Source organism: Triturus cristatus, chromosome 1_2, assembly GCF_964204655.1.
Source record: "Triturus cristatus chromosome 1_2, aTriCri1.1, whole genome shotgun sequence".
Lineage (NCBI taxonomy): Eukaryota > Metazoa > Chordata > Amphibia > Caudata > Salamandridae > Triturus > Triturus cristatus.
Window position 1 is genome coordinate 593,562,038 of NC_140580.1, and position 16,520 is coordinate 593,578,557.

General features: G+C 48.0%; 1 protein-coding gene across 2 annotated transcripts in view; it reads right to left on the reverse strand.

Moving 5' to 3' along the window:
* The window catches only part of UNC5B (unc-5 netrin receptor B), a 331,662-nt gene extending 321,014 nt beyond the window's left edge, over positions 1–10,648 (reverse strand). The window contains exon 1 of one of the 2 annotated variants that reach the window (XM_085607093.1): positions 9,935–10,648. In XM_085607093.1, the coding sequence (XP_085463219.1) occupies positions 9,935–9,998 (64 nt within the window). In that variant the 5' untranslated portion in view covers positions 9,999–10,648. The remainder of the gene's footprint in view (positions 1–9,934) is intronic. The other variant, XM_085607100.1, reaches the window with a different exon arrangement.
* Positions 10,649–16,520: the final 5,872 nt, after the last annotated feature.

Genomic DNA, 16,520 nt, shown 5'->3' on the forward strand with positions numbered 1-16,520 from the left:
GGAAGGTATGCCTCATTACCGAATCGGTAAATACCGATTCGGTAATGGGGGGAGCACATGCAAGGGTGGCAGGGTGTCACATTGACACCCTGTTACACCCCTGATTCCTGCATGTGTGCACATGTGGCGCACATACATGCCCTAAGGGCATGTATGTCTGCCACATGGCACTGTCAGTCCAGCAAAATATTGCTTTTTGCAATGAATTCGGTATTTAGCACCAACATATATTTGGTGCTAAATACCGAATTATTTTCCCTACACATCACTCATTTGAGTGTCACCTACATCTCATTTCAGGATTCGGTATTTACCGAATCGGTAAAATTACCGAGTCGGTAAATTACCGAATCCTGAAATGTTCCCCCTACATAGCAAAAGCCTAAATACCGGTCGGTAACAGTATATTTACCGAAAATCGGCCGTTACCGACCGGTATTAGTCTACCTACATATGGCCCATATTGTTATAAATAGTAAGTGGACCTCCTTGGCATCAGAGCACTGTTATGCCAGAAGAGGCATAGAAGGCATGCTACTCAACTGTCTGTCAAAAGACTGTCCAATGCTTGAAGACTAGTATCCTCATGCCACACCCCATTTCTCAAGCTAACCCCTTATTGAATCCTTCGGGTTTCGCTTGACATCCTACGCAGATGACACCCAAATAGTGGTGGCGATACGACCCGAGCTGCTACAGGCCACCACATCTAGACTACAAGGCTGCATGAACGCGGTGGGAACTTGGATGGCACACAATTGTTTAAAGCTAAACTCCAGCAAAATGGGGGTTGTGCTCTTCGGCAACAATCCAACTTTCTGGACCCCAGACTGTTGGCCGAACTCCCTAGGATCACTGCCCTCCCCAACTAGAAAGGTGAAGAACCTAGGAGTATGGATTGATGATGCACTTAGTTTCACGGACCAGGTCAACTTCGTGGCATCTGCTACTTCATACATCATTAGATCATGCAAGAAAATAATGCCTCTACTACCTAAAGACGCACAACAGGCGGTAGTTACAGCATTAGTAATGTCGAGGTTAGACTACTGCAATAGTCTCTACCTCAAGTTACAAGAAGGAGCAATGAATAAACTACAAATGCTGGCCAGACTCCTCACGGACACTCCTAAATATGCATCTGTTGAAACAGATATCAAAAAACTTCACTGGCTACCAATAAGAAAGCGCACCCAATTCAAGGCCCTATGCCTGGTCTTCAAGGCCCTCCAGGGAACAAGCCCAGACTTTTTAAAGCAACACTTCCATTGGTACTCACCTAAAAGAGCACTCCGGTCCTCAGATGCTGAATTGGTGATGATACCCCTGATGAAAAAAGCTAGCTGGGGTGGTAGAAGCTTCATTGCCAATGCTGCTAAAGCATGGAATACCCTCCCAATACATCTGAGACGCATGACCAATCTGATGGCCTACAGGAAGGCTCTAAAAACTTGGCTTTCCACAGACTAGCTCACGCAACATACCAATCTTATGATCCCTCTCGAGATCTTCACCCTAGCGCCATGACACCTCCGGGTAGCAGCTGCGCTCTACGAATGTAATTAACATTAAACCCTCCCCATTTACTTATCGGCGAGTAGGTCTAACCCTTAGTTGACATCTTGTCCAACACTGATATAGATTTCCACCACTACACGAAGACGGGCGTTATGAAACCCTCGCTTTAGTAACTACAGTATTGAGGTTTTTATGGGCCTCTTCTGTCTGCAGTTTGGCAAATAAAAGCTACGCAGAATTAACGCTATAAGGAAGAAAGATGGATTATAGGAAAGGGAAGCAGGATGAATGGCCGCGTGGATTGCTGATTGAGTGAATTGGTGGGTTGCTGGATGAGTGTGTGTAAGGATGGGCGGCTAAAGGATAGGTGGATGAGTGAGGGAAAGGATGGGTGGGTGGGTGGGTGAGAGGAAGAAGGGGTAAGTGGCTGAAAGGATAGGTGGATGACAGGATAGATGGGTGAAAGGATGGATAGGTGGGTGAGGACAGGAGGATGGCTGGATGAAAGAATGGATAATTGGGTGAGGGGGTGGATGAGTGGATGAGGATGAGTAGATGAGGATAGGAGGAAGGCTGGATAAAAGAATGGGTGGATGTGGGTGAAAGAATGGCAGAGTAAATGGAAATCTGAGAGGATGGGTGGGCGTAGGGATCAATTGATGGATTTAATGCTTTATTGATGCATGGGTTAGCCAAGTGATTGGTGGATGGAAGGATGCATGCATGCATAGATGATGGATGGAATGTCTGGTGGATGGAATGATGAAAGATTAAATGAATGATGAAAGAATGACTGAACGGATGATAGAATGTACGGGTGAAATGGTAGATACAAAAGGGTGGGTGGAAGGTTATGGGTTGAATGGATAGATGCTTAGATGAAAGAGACAAGGGAGCTCTTCCAGGTAGGATCGAGCTCACTTGTTTCGGTTCAAAGAGGGGCTATTTTAACTTTCTGCCTTGCACGAAGATATGCAGCTGTACCTCAGGATCAACGGCACTGGCAATACTGAGACTCTAGTCCAATGCCTATCTGACATAGTCGCGAGGATTTCCCGGATGAAACTTGAACTTAACACACAAGATAGTTCCTCCTGTCCTCTAGCAGCTCGAAGCCCCTTCACCCAGATCGAACTGCTAAACTACAGGCTTTAAACACTTTCCTGGAGATAGTGAAATCTGCAGTATCTTTAAGCTTCACGTTCCACAATTCAGGGTCTGGCCCTCTGGATTAAACGAACCACGAGAAGTGCCAGAGGTAGGTTTATCCAATATATCATGGCTACATGGTCTGGAATGAAAAGTAAAACCCTGCACTGGATTTAGTTTCTCTCACAAGGACCAGGGAACCCTGAGTGCTCGGGGGCCGACAGTGTGAGAAGCACTGGATACTTGGACTGCGTCCACAAAGAAACCACTAGGATGACGTCAGTGATTAGATTCATCCTATTGGTCCCTCTGAACCAGTCCTAAACCCTGTTAGATTAAAAAATTGAAAAACACATCTTCAAGGGCCAAACACAGTGCCACTAGACTTCAGTCAGGAAAATCCCAGTCCATGCAGACAGGGTGCCCATACTCCCTGTGCCGTATGATACTTGAATGGTAGAAGTGTGGTAACCAAAACCTGAAAACCTACCCTGACAATGTGGAGCATGTGGCTCTTGGGTAGGCAGTGTGGGGAACTTGGGGCACATCAGGGCTTTAAGTGTGCCGGGTCCTGCCGGTGCTCAGCACAGTCAGTTCTTGAAAGCAGGTGCTGAGACGGGTCCCTATTGGGCTCTCCGTTTTTGACCTCACTGTCAGGGTGAAAGAAATTCTCACCTCTTCAGCAGTACCACCCATCACTGCCTTTGAGATAACATCAAAACGACTTGTTTTAGTTCTTTCACAGTCTCATCATCTCAGAACTGATGCATTTTCAATATTATATACAACAAATCCATAGTTGCTGCTTATTTAGCTTATGCAACTTACAATCATTGACAAAGCCAAAAGTCCTGGCTTGTTGTAGGTATAATGTTACTTGTTATATCATATACCTGGATTCAATGACAGAAACAGCAAAATACAAGTCGGAAAGCACTCTATGCTAAGCACAGATTTTTAGCTTACGTGTTTCAAGCCACGCCCTCAACTATATCTGCCACGCCCCTTTGAGAGACTGCCCAGTTTTTTCATCCCACTGTGGCACATGAATAGGCAGTATGAGGATCTGGGGACGTAAGAAGAGACAATGTGATAAGACTGGGACCCATAGTGTGGGGAGCTTGGGGCACACGGATCAGGCTGGGTGAGGAAGTGGAAAGATCTATAGAGTGTGAGTGAAGAGCATGGGTAACATGGGCAGAGTGTGTGGAGCTTGTGGCACATGGCAGGGGGTATTAAAAGCATGGTAGTCTAGTCTAGTGCACCTAAGCGGGCTCCCCTGTAGTGGGTTCATGGAAGTAGCTGGAAATGGCGTTATTTTAAAAACAAAAGAAAATCAAAAATTTAGGACTGGCTCAGATTGCATTATACATTTAGATTCAGCTTTAAACATAAAAAAATAAAGAATGGTCCATTTAAACCAGTGATACTCAAAGTATGGCCCGGGGGCTGCATGTGGCCCTCCTGGCCTTTACATGCAGCCCCGCTGCAGCACTGGGCTAATGTTTCCTCGACTCAACACTAACATTAAATAAGTGTTTAAATAAAGAGCACGCGTTTATTTAAAGGTTAATTCCAGTTAGAGAAAGGAAGTTTGCTAGGGCGTACTGCACCCCTGAACTTTAGGAACACCTTCATTTTTAAAGATAGCTAACGTGTAAAAATATGAGTCCCTTCAAAATTCACGAAGTGTATTTATTTAACCTGCAGAACAGTTTCAACTCAGTAAATTAGATTGTACCAGTGCATTCAGAAGTAGTTTTTTTTAAGTGACTGTTTTCAAACATGAATTAAGTTCATGCCCCTCCCCCTGCCCCCACAACAATGTCATTAGCGAAATAAATCCACACAGGAGAAGGTTTTGTACAGCAAGCATACTGAAGTCATGTATTTCGAGTTCCTCTTATAAGTGATAATGAAGAAAAAGGAGGGAAATTATAATAAAAGAATTACCCACGATCACACAATTTGGTCAAGTGAGGAAGCCGGGATTCATCACAGGTTTTCTTGTTCCACATTCTGCAATTCTGCACACCTGGCTTCCACTACACCCACTGTACGCCACCCCTTTCCCCCTCCACCCTGCTAGCATCAGTGCGGCCATCGGTCACACCAAAGACCACACTTGTTGGTCCCCGGAAAGTGTTTCTGAGTAGCCATGATCATGATGTAGACTTTGGAAAGCAGCAAGACGCAGCACTGGCGGTTTCTGGTTCTGTGGCAACACAGCACTGTCTCTAGATCCTTTCTTCATTCTAGATGTTTTCCTATATGTTTGTAGGGAGGGGGTAAGGGGGGGGCAGCCTTAGTGTTTTGCAGGCGGTGTTGCTATTCGCAATTCCTAAGTGGCAAACCTGTCATCAGGGGGGTAGTTTGCTTTATATTTTTAATGTGACCGTACTATCGCATCTCAATGTTGGCTTTTTACTTTTACTAGTACTGAACTTTAACATCTCGTGGTGGCTCTCTACTTTTACTGGTACTGAACTTTCACTTACGTGGGTGAAATGTTTACTTTTACAAGTGCCGAACTTTGACGCTTCTTGGTAGCTTCTACTTTTACTGGTACCGAAATTGAACATCTCATGGTGACTTTCTACCTTTACCGAACTTTCCCGTGTCAGGGTGGCTTTCTACTTGTACTTCTGGTCAGTACCCCAGACGTGGGACCCGTGCTCACTACGCCACTGGAGTCAAGCTATCCTGGCTGATGAGGGCTGAAAGCCCGAAACCGGTCCTAGGATGCTTGATTCCGGTCCAGGGAAGACATGGCTTGGCAGTTCGGGCTGGACTGTTCCCATGAGGCACAGGGTCAAGACTGATTTGCATATGGCCATGTCTGAACTGGGGTGGTGTAGTGGGCAAAAGAACGATGGATTTAACCCAGATCTCTTGACTGGGGGAGAATGTATGCATTGTCAGCATTCCGTCCATCATTTGTTTGTTGTAACAGTACCCCAGTACTTCCAGTGAGACGGCAATTGGACACCACCGAAAGTGATGGAGGTGAGTGCTTTAGTGTAAGGCACGAGCACTTAGGAGGCATTTATATCAGACTGCATCAGCACCCCGGAGGAAGGGTGTTAATTGGAAAGTACTGGCGCCTCTCAGCAGGGTGCCTTTATTTTTAATAGGCCAACACCAGCACTTGAGTCTACGCGCATATTTTAATCGCACTCGCCAGCACTTGAGTCTGTGTGTACTGCGAGCACTTCAGTCATTGTGTAGAGTTTAATAGGACGCTGCAAGCGCTTTAGTTTATAATGTATGCGCTTTTATGAGGACACTGCCGGTACTTCCGTCTGTAATGTGTATACTTTTGATAGGCCAGTGCCAGCACTTCCTTATAACAGGACAGCACCTGTTTTTTTGAGCAGGGGCGTGACTCGTATGGTGCCAGCACCTTTCAGCACGGTTGTTTATATGACAGTCATTACTTTCAATAAGAGAGTGTCCGTACTTCTGAGCGGGATGGTGAATCGGAAAGTGCCAGCACTTACAGCAGGGAGGGTGCACCAATAATGGCACAGCAGCAGCAGCAGTCCTAACTGTATTATTATAAAACGCACCCGCAGTCCTCGGCCGACGCAATGGGACAGTCATTCTGCACTTTCTTCGGGTTTAACCAATGCGCGCTAAGACTGGCGTAGCTTCGCGGTACAACCGCGACATCCCACATCCAGAGAGCGGCGCCTGGGGGTGGGGAGGGGAGGGAGTTCAAGGGGGTCTCCCTCGGCGTTCCTGTGCCGGCGGCCGCAAGCGCCCCTCCCACTCCCCACTCCACCGCTTCCCTCGAGCCCCCTTCATTATATCCAAGTCTCTGGCCGTCGTACAATTAAGCGAGGTCGCGGAGCAGCGAGCTTTCCTGTCTAACCCCATTAGAGGGTTTCACATCCAGGAGCCCGAGCCTCGAAGGAGAACAGCCCCCACCCCCTCTCAAAACCTGCCATCTGCTTCCAGGAGATATTTTGTTACCCAAACATATATACCTGCTCGGGGTACAAGCAGAGTGACATCACCAATTGGACAGACTACAGTATAAATCTCTGTGCGCTTGTTCCACCTTTGAGTCAGTCAGCTGTTGACACGGGGACATTCCGGCCCTGGCCGTTCGTATAGCGCCCTCGGAAAAAATAGAAATGTTTCTAAGCGCCCACAGGGACATAGCTACCAAAAGGGCGCCAGGTGCGGTTGCGCCAGAGCCTACTGAACTTGGGTAATTGCTGTATTTTGCTCTCCACCCAATGATAACGGGTCCAATTATCCATGCTTACACAAGCATCCATGGCTGTGCGCGTACATGATAACCCATTTCAACCGCCCTCCCTTCACCAAACTCACAAGGCTGAAAGGCGGAGTAGAGGTCGAAGCTAATAGATTACAGAGAGACCGCTGCAGCAGGCGCTCGGCCCACAGGGCAACCAAGCCGCAGCAGTGTCAATGGAGCCTGCCGCCGGGTTCTTATGTTTACTTCACACACACTTCACGGGCCGTTGGCGAACCGGGCCCCTGCGGTTAGGGGCGTGTTATTAACTGGTAACGCCTTGCTCCGAAATCACGGATTTGTAATTAATATAATGCCACGGGCCGATGATGGATTCACTCGGTGCACAACTTCCTCGCTGCAACGGCAGAACACACACGATTCCCTTTTTAGTCCTAATGCGCTTTACACAGATTGCAACACATTTATTATCCTGAAGTCTGCACTTTAAAAGTGATGCGGGAGCGACTAAACATTGGCATTTGACAGCTGAGGTGCTGCACTGATCTCTGCAGCCCGCGCTCTGACCCACTGATGTATTGCGGCTGATTGCAGCTTCCCTTTCCATCTTAAACTCCACCCCTCTCTCCCGTACACAGCTACCTTGGGATGGGCAGACAAAAAAATATATGAACACAACACGACACACTACTAGTACTAGCCTGTCGCCCCACAACTCCTAGGCTAATGGCAACCATTTATTGGCTGCTGAGTACTTACTATAAATGGGAAAACGGTGGCATCTTATTTACAGCCCTTAGAAACGGCAGAAACGAGAGTTGAAGCGCTATAAAAAAAAGTAATTATGTTGAACTCTGCCCAGGCCTCAGTGAGAAGAACGCAGTAAAACGTCCTTTTAGAACAGAAGACCTTCCGCGCTGCTCATATACACGTTCACAATCACCGAAATCCCGTAGCTCCCTGAAGCCCCATAGCCCGCTCCCAAAACACGTAGAATCCCTTCAAACACCCCACAAACAGCAAACAGACCGAAGATCTATCCGATCTCAGAGGGTGGCCCTCTGGGTTTGTTTTATGCCAGCCCCCGAATTCCTAGAACTTTATAAACTCAGAAACTGGGCTTCAAGGAAGAGCGCTGGGTGTTGTTAAAACAACAGACCTGGTGTAAAAAGTGAACTTGCAGCCAACAAACGTATGGCGACACTAAAGAAAACACCGGTGAGCAGGGATTGTGCGCTCTGCTGTTTACATACTGTAGACGAGCACAGACACACAACACAATTGGGCACAGCAAGGTGTGGACAGACCTGTATCGGACGTAGCACAATAATGGATGCGAAAACACAAGACCTACCAAGGACCACAGACAGGCACACGCGTCCCAACAAACTGGCGCACACACATAGCCAGACGCACACCAAGCGATGGATAATGCGAGAGGATAAATACGGCAATTAGTTCAATTACTGTCTACTCCACACAGCAACCGTATTCACCCAGATAACTGAAAAAAGAGCTGCAATTAGTCGATGGTGTGGAGAGGGGGCTGTGGGGCCAGAGACAGGGGGGGGGGGGAGGTAGGACTGATCGCGGACGGGTCACCGTCTGTCCCGGAGCCCCGCGGTGACAGGATTCCGTCAAAGCCCCACCACGCGCACACGGCAAAGAGCCACCTGCAGGCAAATCACCCCCACGCGCACACGGCGAACCGCCACCTGCCACTCGGGTAGGGCGACTCAGCCACCACCAGCCGCCACCCGCCAGATCCGAATGATTCCTTCCGCAGGCACTGGGTCAGGAGGCCGCCTCATCACCGGCCTCTTCCCGTGCCCCCTCCCGGCCCATCAACCCAAGGTGCCAAGCAATACTGCCTTTGGGAAGACCGGACACAGCACAGGCCGCACAACCTAACTTCCCCACTCCAGGACAGCTGCTCAAAATGACGGATGTCCAAACTTTTTAAAGTCAAATTTCCAGAGACCACTTAAGTTTAATTTAAATGTCACTATTGTGTATTACTTTTTAAACAAGGGGGATATAAATTGTCTATTCGTGTTAATATCTGGCTACAAACTTCCTGAAATCTGTATCAGTCAATCATTTGAAGAAAAATAAGAAATGGCTAAAAAAAACACCCGAAAATCAGCTGGATTGTTCGAGCTGCAGCGCGCTGGTTTGATGTAACTCTTGCACGACTCTTGTGCTAAGCGGAGCAGCTCTGTTCTGGCGTATATAGAAATAGATTGTTATTTACGTTTGAATTGTGGGCTATACAAATCATAAAAAGTGTCTTCCACGCAAGACAACATAGAACATAAATAACAAATGAGGTATGACTAGCAGCGAGCCAAAGGGGACACGTACATAAATGCTGCCAGGATGTGATGAGGGGTTGCTTATTTTAACATGAATCTTCCTGTTTATAAATCTCGAGGCGGCCCGGACGTGAAATATGACGTGGGAATGTTGGTAGAGTGCTTTTTTTTTATATGCTTAATACAAATGCTGGACTGACTGCGCAGAGACATCAAGGGGTTCATACTGCTGAAGTTTATTAATGGAGGTGTTTGCTGCCCTCTACTTATATTGGAGTGTCCCATAAACCCATCTGCACGTGCGGGCAGTGTGCGTGTGCCAGTTTAGCCTCTGTATCGAAGATTCTAGGGTCACTCAGAACCCACAGTGGTTAGGATTTTAAATATTGCCATCAACAGGCTAAGCTTGTTGCTGTTCTTTCTGATATGCCAGCCTAGACGGAGCCCAAGGCACAGCGGTGTTGCGGATGTAAACACTGGCAGAGTAAAGCCAGCGTGTTGCTGTTTTTTTAGTAGTTCCCCTTGGTTGAGTTCCCGGGTGTGCTGGCTGGTAAATGTGTAAATATTGATCGTGTATGATGTCTGTTGGTGTTGGCTTAAGTGCTGCAGGTTGGGCGTCTCGTGGTCCCCGCGCAGACCCACGGACTGCGAAGGAAGGTGTAAACATTGGCAGGCGGGAGTGGCGCGTGCGGTTGGTGCTGCGCCGCCCGGGCGCCTCTTTTCTTACCTGCCCCGTGGATTCCAAGAGCGCAGCTCAGCAGCAGCAGAAGCGTCCGGGCTGCGGGAGGCATCGCTCCCCCGGCTGAGCCCCAGCCTCTCTCCCCCGCTCCCCGGGTCCTGTCCCTCCAGGTCCAGTCGCTAAAGCTCCCGTGGAGTTCGGCGGTGCCCCAGTCCAGGGCCCGGGCCCGAGCAGGCAAGGCTACCCCGCTGCCCCCAGAGTGCCGCCGCAGCTCGTCTTGTCCTCCCTGGTCCTGTTGCGGCTCCTCAAGATGCGTTAATGCCCTCCTACAGTTGAATCCCACAGCGCGCCCGGGCTTTGACCTCAAACGCCCAGGAGGATCCCAGAGGAAAAAGTGCGAGACCTCTGGTCCACTGGAGACCCTGTCCTTCCTTGTTAAACCCAGGAACCCATCTCTGCACCTTGAAGTCCAGCTCTCCAGCCGCTCCCCCAGAGAAGCCTGTGCCCCCTGGCAGCGATGTCCTGCACTCCGCCTCCAGAGGTGTGCCCCGTACGGTCCGCTCTCGTGTGTCCCGGAAGGGATGCTGGGCTCTTGTGGGGTCGCTTGGGTGCTGGTGACGGAACCACGGGGCGCAGCCCCACTCTGTGCCCGCTGGCAGGGCACTCTGGCGTTGCGGCGATGCTCTGGTCCTCCGCCCCGGGTGCTGCCTCGCTAGCAGGGCTCTCGCATCTTTCCCCTGCCCTGCCTCCTGCCACTCTGCCAGGGAAGGATTCAAGCCCAGGAGAAACAGGCTGAGAGGGGGCGCCAGGGGGAAGTGAGAGGGGCGGAGGCTCTGGCCACAAAGAAGGGCGGGGAGCCAAAGGGGAACGCGACGGGCGGATACTCTGCACTTCTTTGAAGAAACGGCGACTCTCAGCTACTCCCACTCCAGCGCGAGGAGCGACAAGAGCACCACCGCTTCAGCCAGCCTCTGCGTTTCTATCTTTCCTTCGCAAGGACTCCCTCTCGTTCAGCCCTCCCTTCGTTTAGTCGCTTCTCTCCACTGCTTATATTCATACTTCATTTTCAGTTCTTTCATACTCCGTCTGCTTTATTTTTTATACTTTACTTGCTTTTTCCTTCTTTCATACTACGCTCTATTCATTTTCTTTTCTTCCTTACATTATTCCTTTTTTTCTAATTTCTTCTACTATCTGTCTTCCTTCTTTAGCTCTTTCTTCCTCTTTGCCACTCTTCCCTTCATTTACATTCCCAATTGATTCACTTCTTTTTTCATTGATTACAGCTTTTCCAACTTCTTTCCTCCTTCCTACCCATCATCTTTCTTCCCTTTAATCTTTTCTGCTCTTGATTACTCTACTTATTTTTCTTTGTTCCCTGGGTTGGTGTCGTCTGCTCACGAAAGTGCACTTCATCCCATGAAGGCTCCACCCCCAAGAGCACTTGTTCCGACGTTTCACTCTTGACGGTGCTCGTCTGTTTTAGGTGCAGTGGCACTGCAGGTGTACTCTCCCTTTGCTGCCCCGGTTCTGGGGTCCGTATGGTACGTGGGGAACCCGAGGTGTGCCCATGTCTCTTCGTGCATTCGTACATGTCGCCTCCATATGTGCGTGTACCAGTGTCTACTACAGTAAATGTGAGCGCTTGCGTCGTTTTACCTGTGCTAAAGTGGATACATTTTTATGAGGCTACATTTTAAGTAGAGTTAGATTGGGGAGTATATGACTTTCCATAGGACTTTGTAAGTTTGAGCAGATACAGTCGATATTCGTGTGTTTGCCAAGCAACACACACGTTATGCATAGGAATGATGGCAAGAGTATGGGCCACTAGCAATCACTCTCTCTGGGGTGTATTCCATTCCATTATTTTGTGATTGCTGAAGAGGGGAGGAGTGGGGTCAATGATATCCAAATTATTCTTGCTTACCCCAGAACCGACCCTGGCCTCTCACTTGGACCATCCCAGACAAGTGTAAGCCCTTTGGGCCTCCTCAGTGAGGGGCAGAGAGTGGGACCAGGCGTGCCCATGCCACTTTCAGTAACCCAGCCCTGTGCCATAGGGCATCAAGCTTCACCTCACAAGTTAGGCACAGTTTCACCTAAAGGAATTCCACTCCCTCTACTAACCCCCTTCGGATGGCACAAAACTGATCTGTAGGCTGCTCGTCCCTCTCTGTAATGACAATGTGAACATGAAAACAATGGAATGGAATGCAGACCAGTGGTTAAAGTTTACTCATACATTTCATCCACCATTTTGTTCTCAGTATATTTTAGTATGTGTATCCTGTAACAACCAGGTGAGTTTATCTGAGTAGACTTGTACATTAGCCTGTTTAGACATTTTAGTCTGCTGGTTGTATACATCTTTGCGTGTGTGTGCTCTTTGTGTGTGTGTTGGGGGGAGGGAGCCCAAATTACACACAGACGTGGAAGGGCTTCCCGGAACAAGCCACCCCTTAACTTTTCCAGCCCAGACACAATTTATACCCATGTAGCAGTCTGCCAACACACAGGTTCCCATTTAATTGCCTCATTAAAATATATTTGTTGCCGCTCCTCAAGATCAAAGGGGGCAGGTTGGCGGCGGTAAGTGTGTTTTTAGACAAGCGACCACGTCTGTGCTCCCGGCGTCCCCACAAAATGTTGCACGTTTATGTAAAAAAGGCACTTAGAGCGCGGTGGCGCCATTTCATTTTTTTCCGTAATGTTTCTGTGTGTGTGTAGGAGATTAAAGCCGAGCAGATTAACATTATTACATGGAATAAAGGAGGCCCGAACCCCGCAGCAAAGAGATCAGCGAGAAAACCGGCAGAGGAGAGACGTCGTGTTCAGCACTTATCTGCTGATCTCCTGTGCAGCTTCGGGAGTGCACCGCCTAATGCGTGTGGGCCCGAGGGATGGGGGCGCTGAGGGCGTGTCACCCCCCTCCGCCCGCCCTCCAAACCACGCCCCAGAAGAAATGCCCCATAAAGTAACATGAGCAGAATTTAACGACTTTTATTGTAAACAGGTTCCCTTCAGTTTGAATTCTTACTTGAGAGAGCAGGATCAGGCTGGGACAGAACATTTCCCCGGCACCAAATTTAACAAGCATTTGCAGTGCAATCGTCTAGCATTTGTCAAAGTTAGAGCTGTTGGCATTGTAAATGATAACGTTCTTTTGTTTGCAGTAGAGTAATGTAACAGGTAAAGCAGCTGATTTTGAAATTGGTGAACTAAGTTTGTAAAAGGGTCACCAAGATCCTATCTGTTTATCAAAACAGGCAAAGAGAATCTGAGAAGGGTTCATGACAGTAGCGGCCTATCCCCCTGCCAAAGTGTGGGGGCGGGCCGGTCCGGAGGAGGCAGGTAGGGAGGGTACGGGGACAAAAAAAAACAAAAAATAAACTTACCTTAACGCCGCCGCCATCTCCCTCCGCATCAGCTCATCCTGCTTCTGGCCCTGGGCACAGGCTCCCAGCCTGCCCAGCGGCCAATCCTGAAGCTACTCTCACATGACAGCAGCTTCAGGATTGGCCTGAGCGCCGCAACTTGCGCTCCCAGGCAGACGGGGATCCTGTGCCTGCTCTCCCCAGCTCCAGCAATGCAGCAGAGGGCTGGAGAGAGATTCAAGGCGCATAAGGGGTTTGGCTGGCCTGAGACGGCCGGCCAAACAACTCATGCGCAATGAAGAGAGTGCCCACCACTCCCCCACCTGCAGTGTCATTCCCTGGACCTGCCCCTGAGACTCGTCATGGTCCTGGGGGCGTTTCCAGGGGATTAAAATAAAATGATAATAAATCAGGTTTAAAGCCCGTCTTATTATCGTTTTATTTACTGAGTCTGGCGGGGGAGGGGGCCGTCCTCCGCTCTAATGGAGCGGCCACCGCTGGTTCATAAGTTTTAATAACTTCAGTTTCTCTTACTTGGAATACCTTAAGGAGAACAGTAGAGCAAATTGTTTACTAAGGTTAACGTTTGGGTACATATTGACGTGTACCGTCACATTTTATATACTGAAGGCCCTTTTGAAAATTTTGTTACACAAACGGGTTCAATAAAGACATAGAACAGTGGAGGGTCCTGCTGAGGTCACGTTAAGCGACATACATGATATGCTTCCTGCTACCCAACAAAGGTAGTGATGCTTCAAAGAGCAACACTGCATATTTCTTTAAAAAACTAAATACATTTAAAAAAACAAAAAGAAGGGAGGTACAGTGGTGGGGTAGGGTACAACAGGGTCTTCATACACACCCTACTCTGGGAACCTGAGCTGACACCTGAGAAAGCAAATTTGTGGGAATGCAATGGATAACTGGATGTCCAAGATCAGAGAAAATATTCTGTTTTTTTTACAGTACCGCCCTTTCAGCAACCGCCGCTATCGTTAACTCCGCATTTTAATTGGCATCAAAGACAACCATTAGGTTTGGGAAGGTTTTCAGATCTGGTTCACAGATTTAGGTATCTAAAGTAAATTTAAGGTCGGCCACAAATGTTTTTCTGGAATAAGGCCACAAATGTTTTTTTATTATTACTAATACAAACGCTGTACTGCAGCAATGCAATCTGCTTGACTGGAATCAACAACATTTGAAGAATTTGACTATTTCTGAAAATCCATTTATAATCAAATGCCAAAGTAACCATTGAGAATTGTCATGGCTGCTAGCTTAGAGCAAGTAATGTTTCTTAAGCACGACCAATTATAGTACATATGGCATAAGAGTAGCAATGAGTCATCGATGGGCGTGAGCAGTCTAAGCATGGCGTTAGCAGCATTTCCTGAAGGAGCAAGCATTCTCCACTATCCTGTGGGAGCATACAACAAATTTATAGTGTATAGCCATTCTAGCAAAAAAACAGAAAAACAAGGCAAACATTAAACTTCAAAGTTGTTGGTAAGCCATAAAAATTGTGCCAAAAGAGCCCCTAAACCACCTTTCTGCACGCAGCGTCTCAGCAATCATTACAATCCGCTGAATAAAAAATAATATTCCTTTAGTTAGTTGTGATGCATTTTTACTGGCACATGACCACATGTAATGTTTAAAGTGGGTTCTTCGGCATTATGTCATATACTACATGTTTTTTCTTCAGTTGTATAAATATTGGTATGTTGAGAAACTAGCTGGTTGAGCAAAAAAAATTGTTATAATGGAAACCTGGTGACTAAAGCAGAGTGATGAACCCATCCTTACCATGAGTAGTGTATGTGGCTAGCATGTTCCATAGCTTCCACCTGGAAGTACTGTTTGAAAGCGGAAGTGTTTGCAGCTGTGCTAATTTAAAACCTATTGGCCCACTGTGAGCCACGTGTGTGCATCATGCTGAAAAGTCAGTAAGACTTAAAGGTCCCTTCACCCACCCATGTAAACACTGTAAGAAGTGCTACAAGTCTTATTTTTTTATCCGCTGTGTGAGTGTGTGTTGTTAAAAGGCATGCCTACTTCTAATAAAAATGATTGCACCATCTCTGAAAGCACACAGATACCTCCATGCTGCTGCCCAAAGTAAACAGATGCGAAAAGAACAGTTGATGGACAGAATGTTGAACAATGTCAAACATTCACCCCAGTACAGAGAGCTGGGCCTAAATCCATCGTTTCTTTGCTCCCCATGCCATTTCAGTTTAAACCCAGCCATATGCAAATCATACTTGATCCTGCTCCCCATGGGAACAGTCCAGCCTGAACTACCAGGCCAGGTCCTCTCTGGACCGGACACAAGCATCCTAGGTCCGGTTTCCGGGTATTAACCCTCATCAGCTAGGCTAGCTTGACTCCAGTGGCAGGGAGCGCACAGGACCCACCTCTGGGCATACTGGTCCCACTAGGGGTGGCAAATGCAAAAAGAACAATTGGACAGAATGTTTTAACAATGTCAAACATTCACCCCAGTACAGATATCTGGGAATAAATCCATCATTTTTGCTCCTCAAGCCATTCCAGTTTCAAACCAGACATCTGCAAATCAGTCTTAACCCTGCTCCTCATGGGAGCAATCCAGGCCAAACTGCCTGGCCAGGTCCTCCCTCGACCGGAAACAAGCATCATGAGACTGGTTTTGGGGTATTACCCCATATCAGTCAAGCTAGCTTGACTCCAGTGGCATGGAGAGCACGGGACCCACGTCTGGGCATGCTCATCCCACTCAGGGTGACAAATGCAATAAGAACAATTGATGCACAGAAGGTTGAACAATGTCAAACATTCACACCAGTACAGAGATGTGGGCCTACATCCATCATTATTTTGCTCCCCATGCCAATCCAGTTTAAACTCAGCCATAAGCTAATCAGTCTTGACCCTGCTCCCTATGGGAATAGTCCAGCCCAAACTGCCAGGCAAGGTCCTACCTGGACTGGAAACAACCATCCTGGGACCGGTTTCGAGGTATCACCCCTCATGAGCCAGGCTAGCTTGACTCCAGTGGCATTCAGAGCTCAGGACCCACGTCTGGCATACCAGTCCCATTCAGGATGACAAATGCAAAAAGAACAATTGATGGACAGAATGTTGAACAATGTCAAACATTCACCCTAGTACAGAGATCTGGGCCCAAATCCGTAGTTTTTTTCTCCCCATGCCATTCCATTTCAACCCCAGCCATATGCATATCAGTCTTGACCCTGCTCCCCATAGGA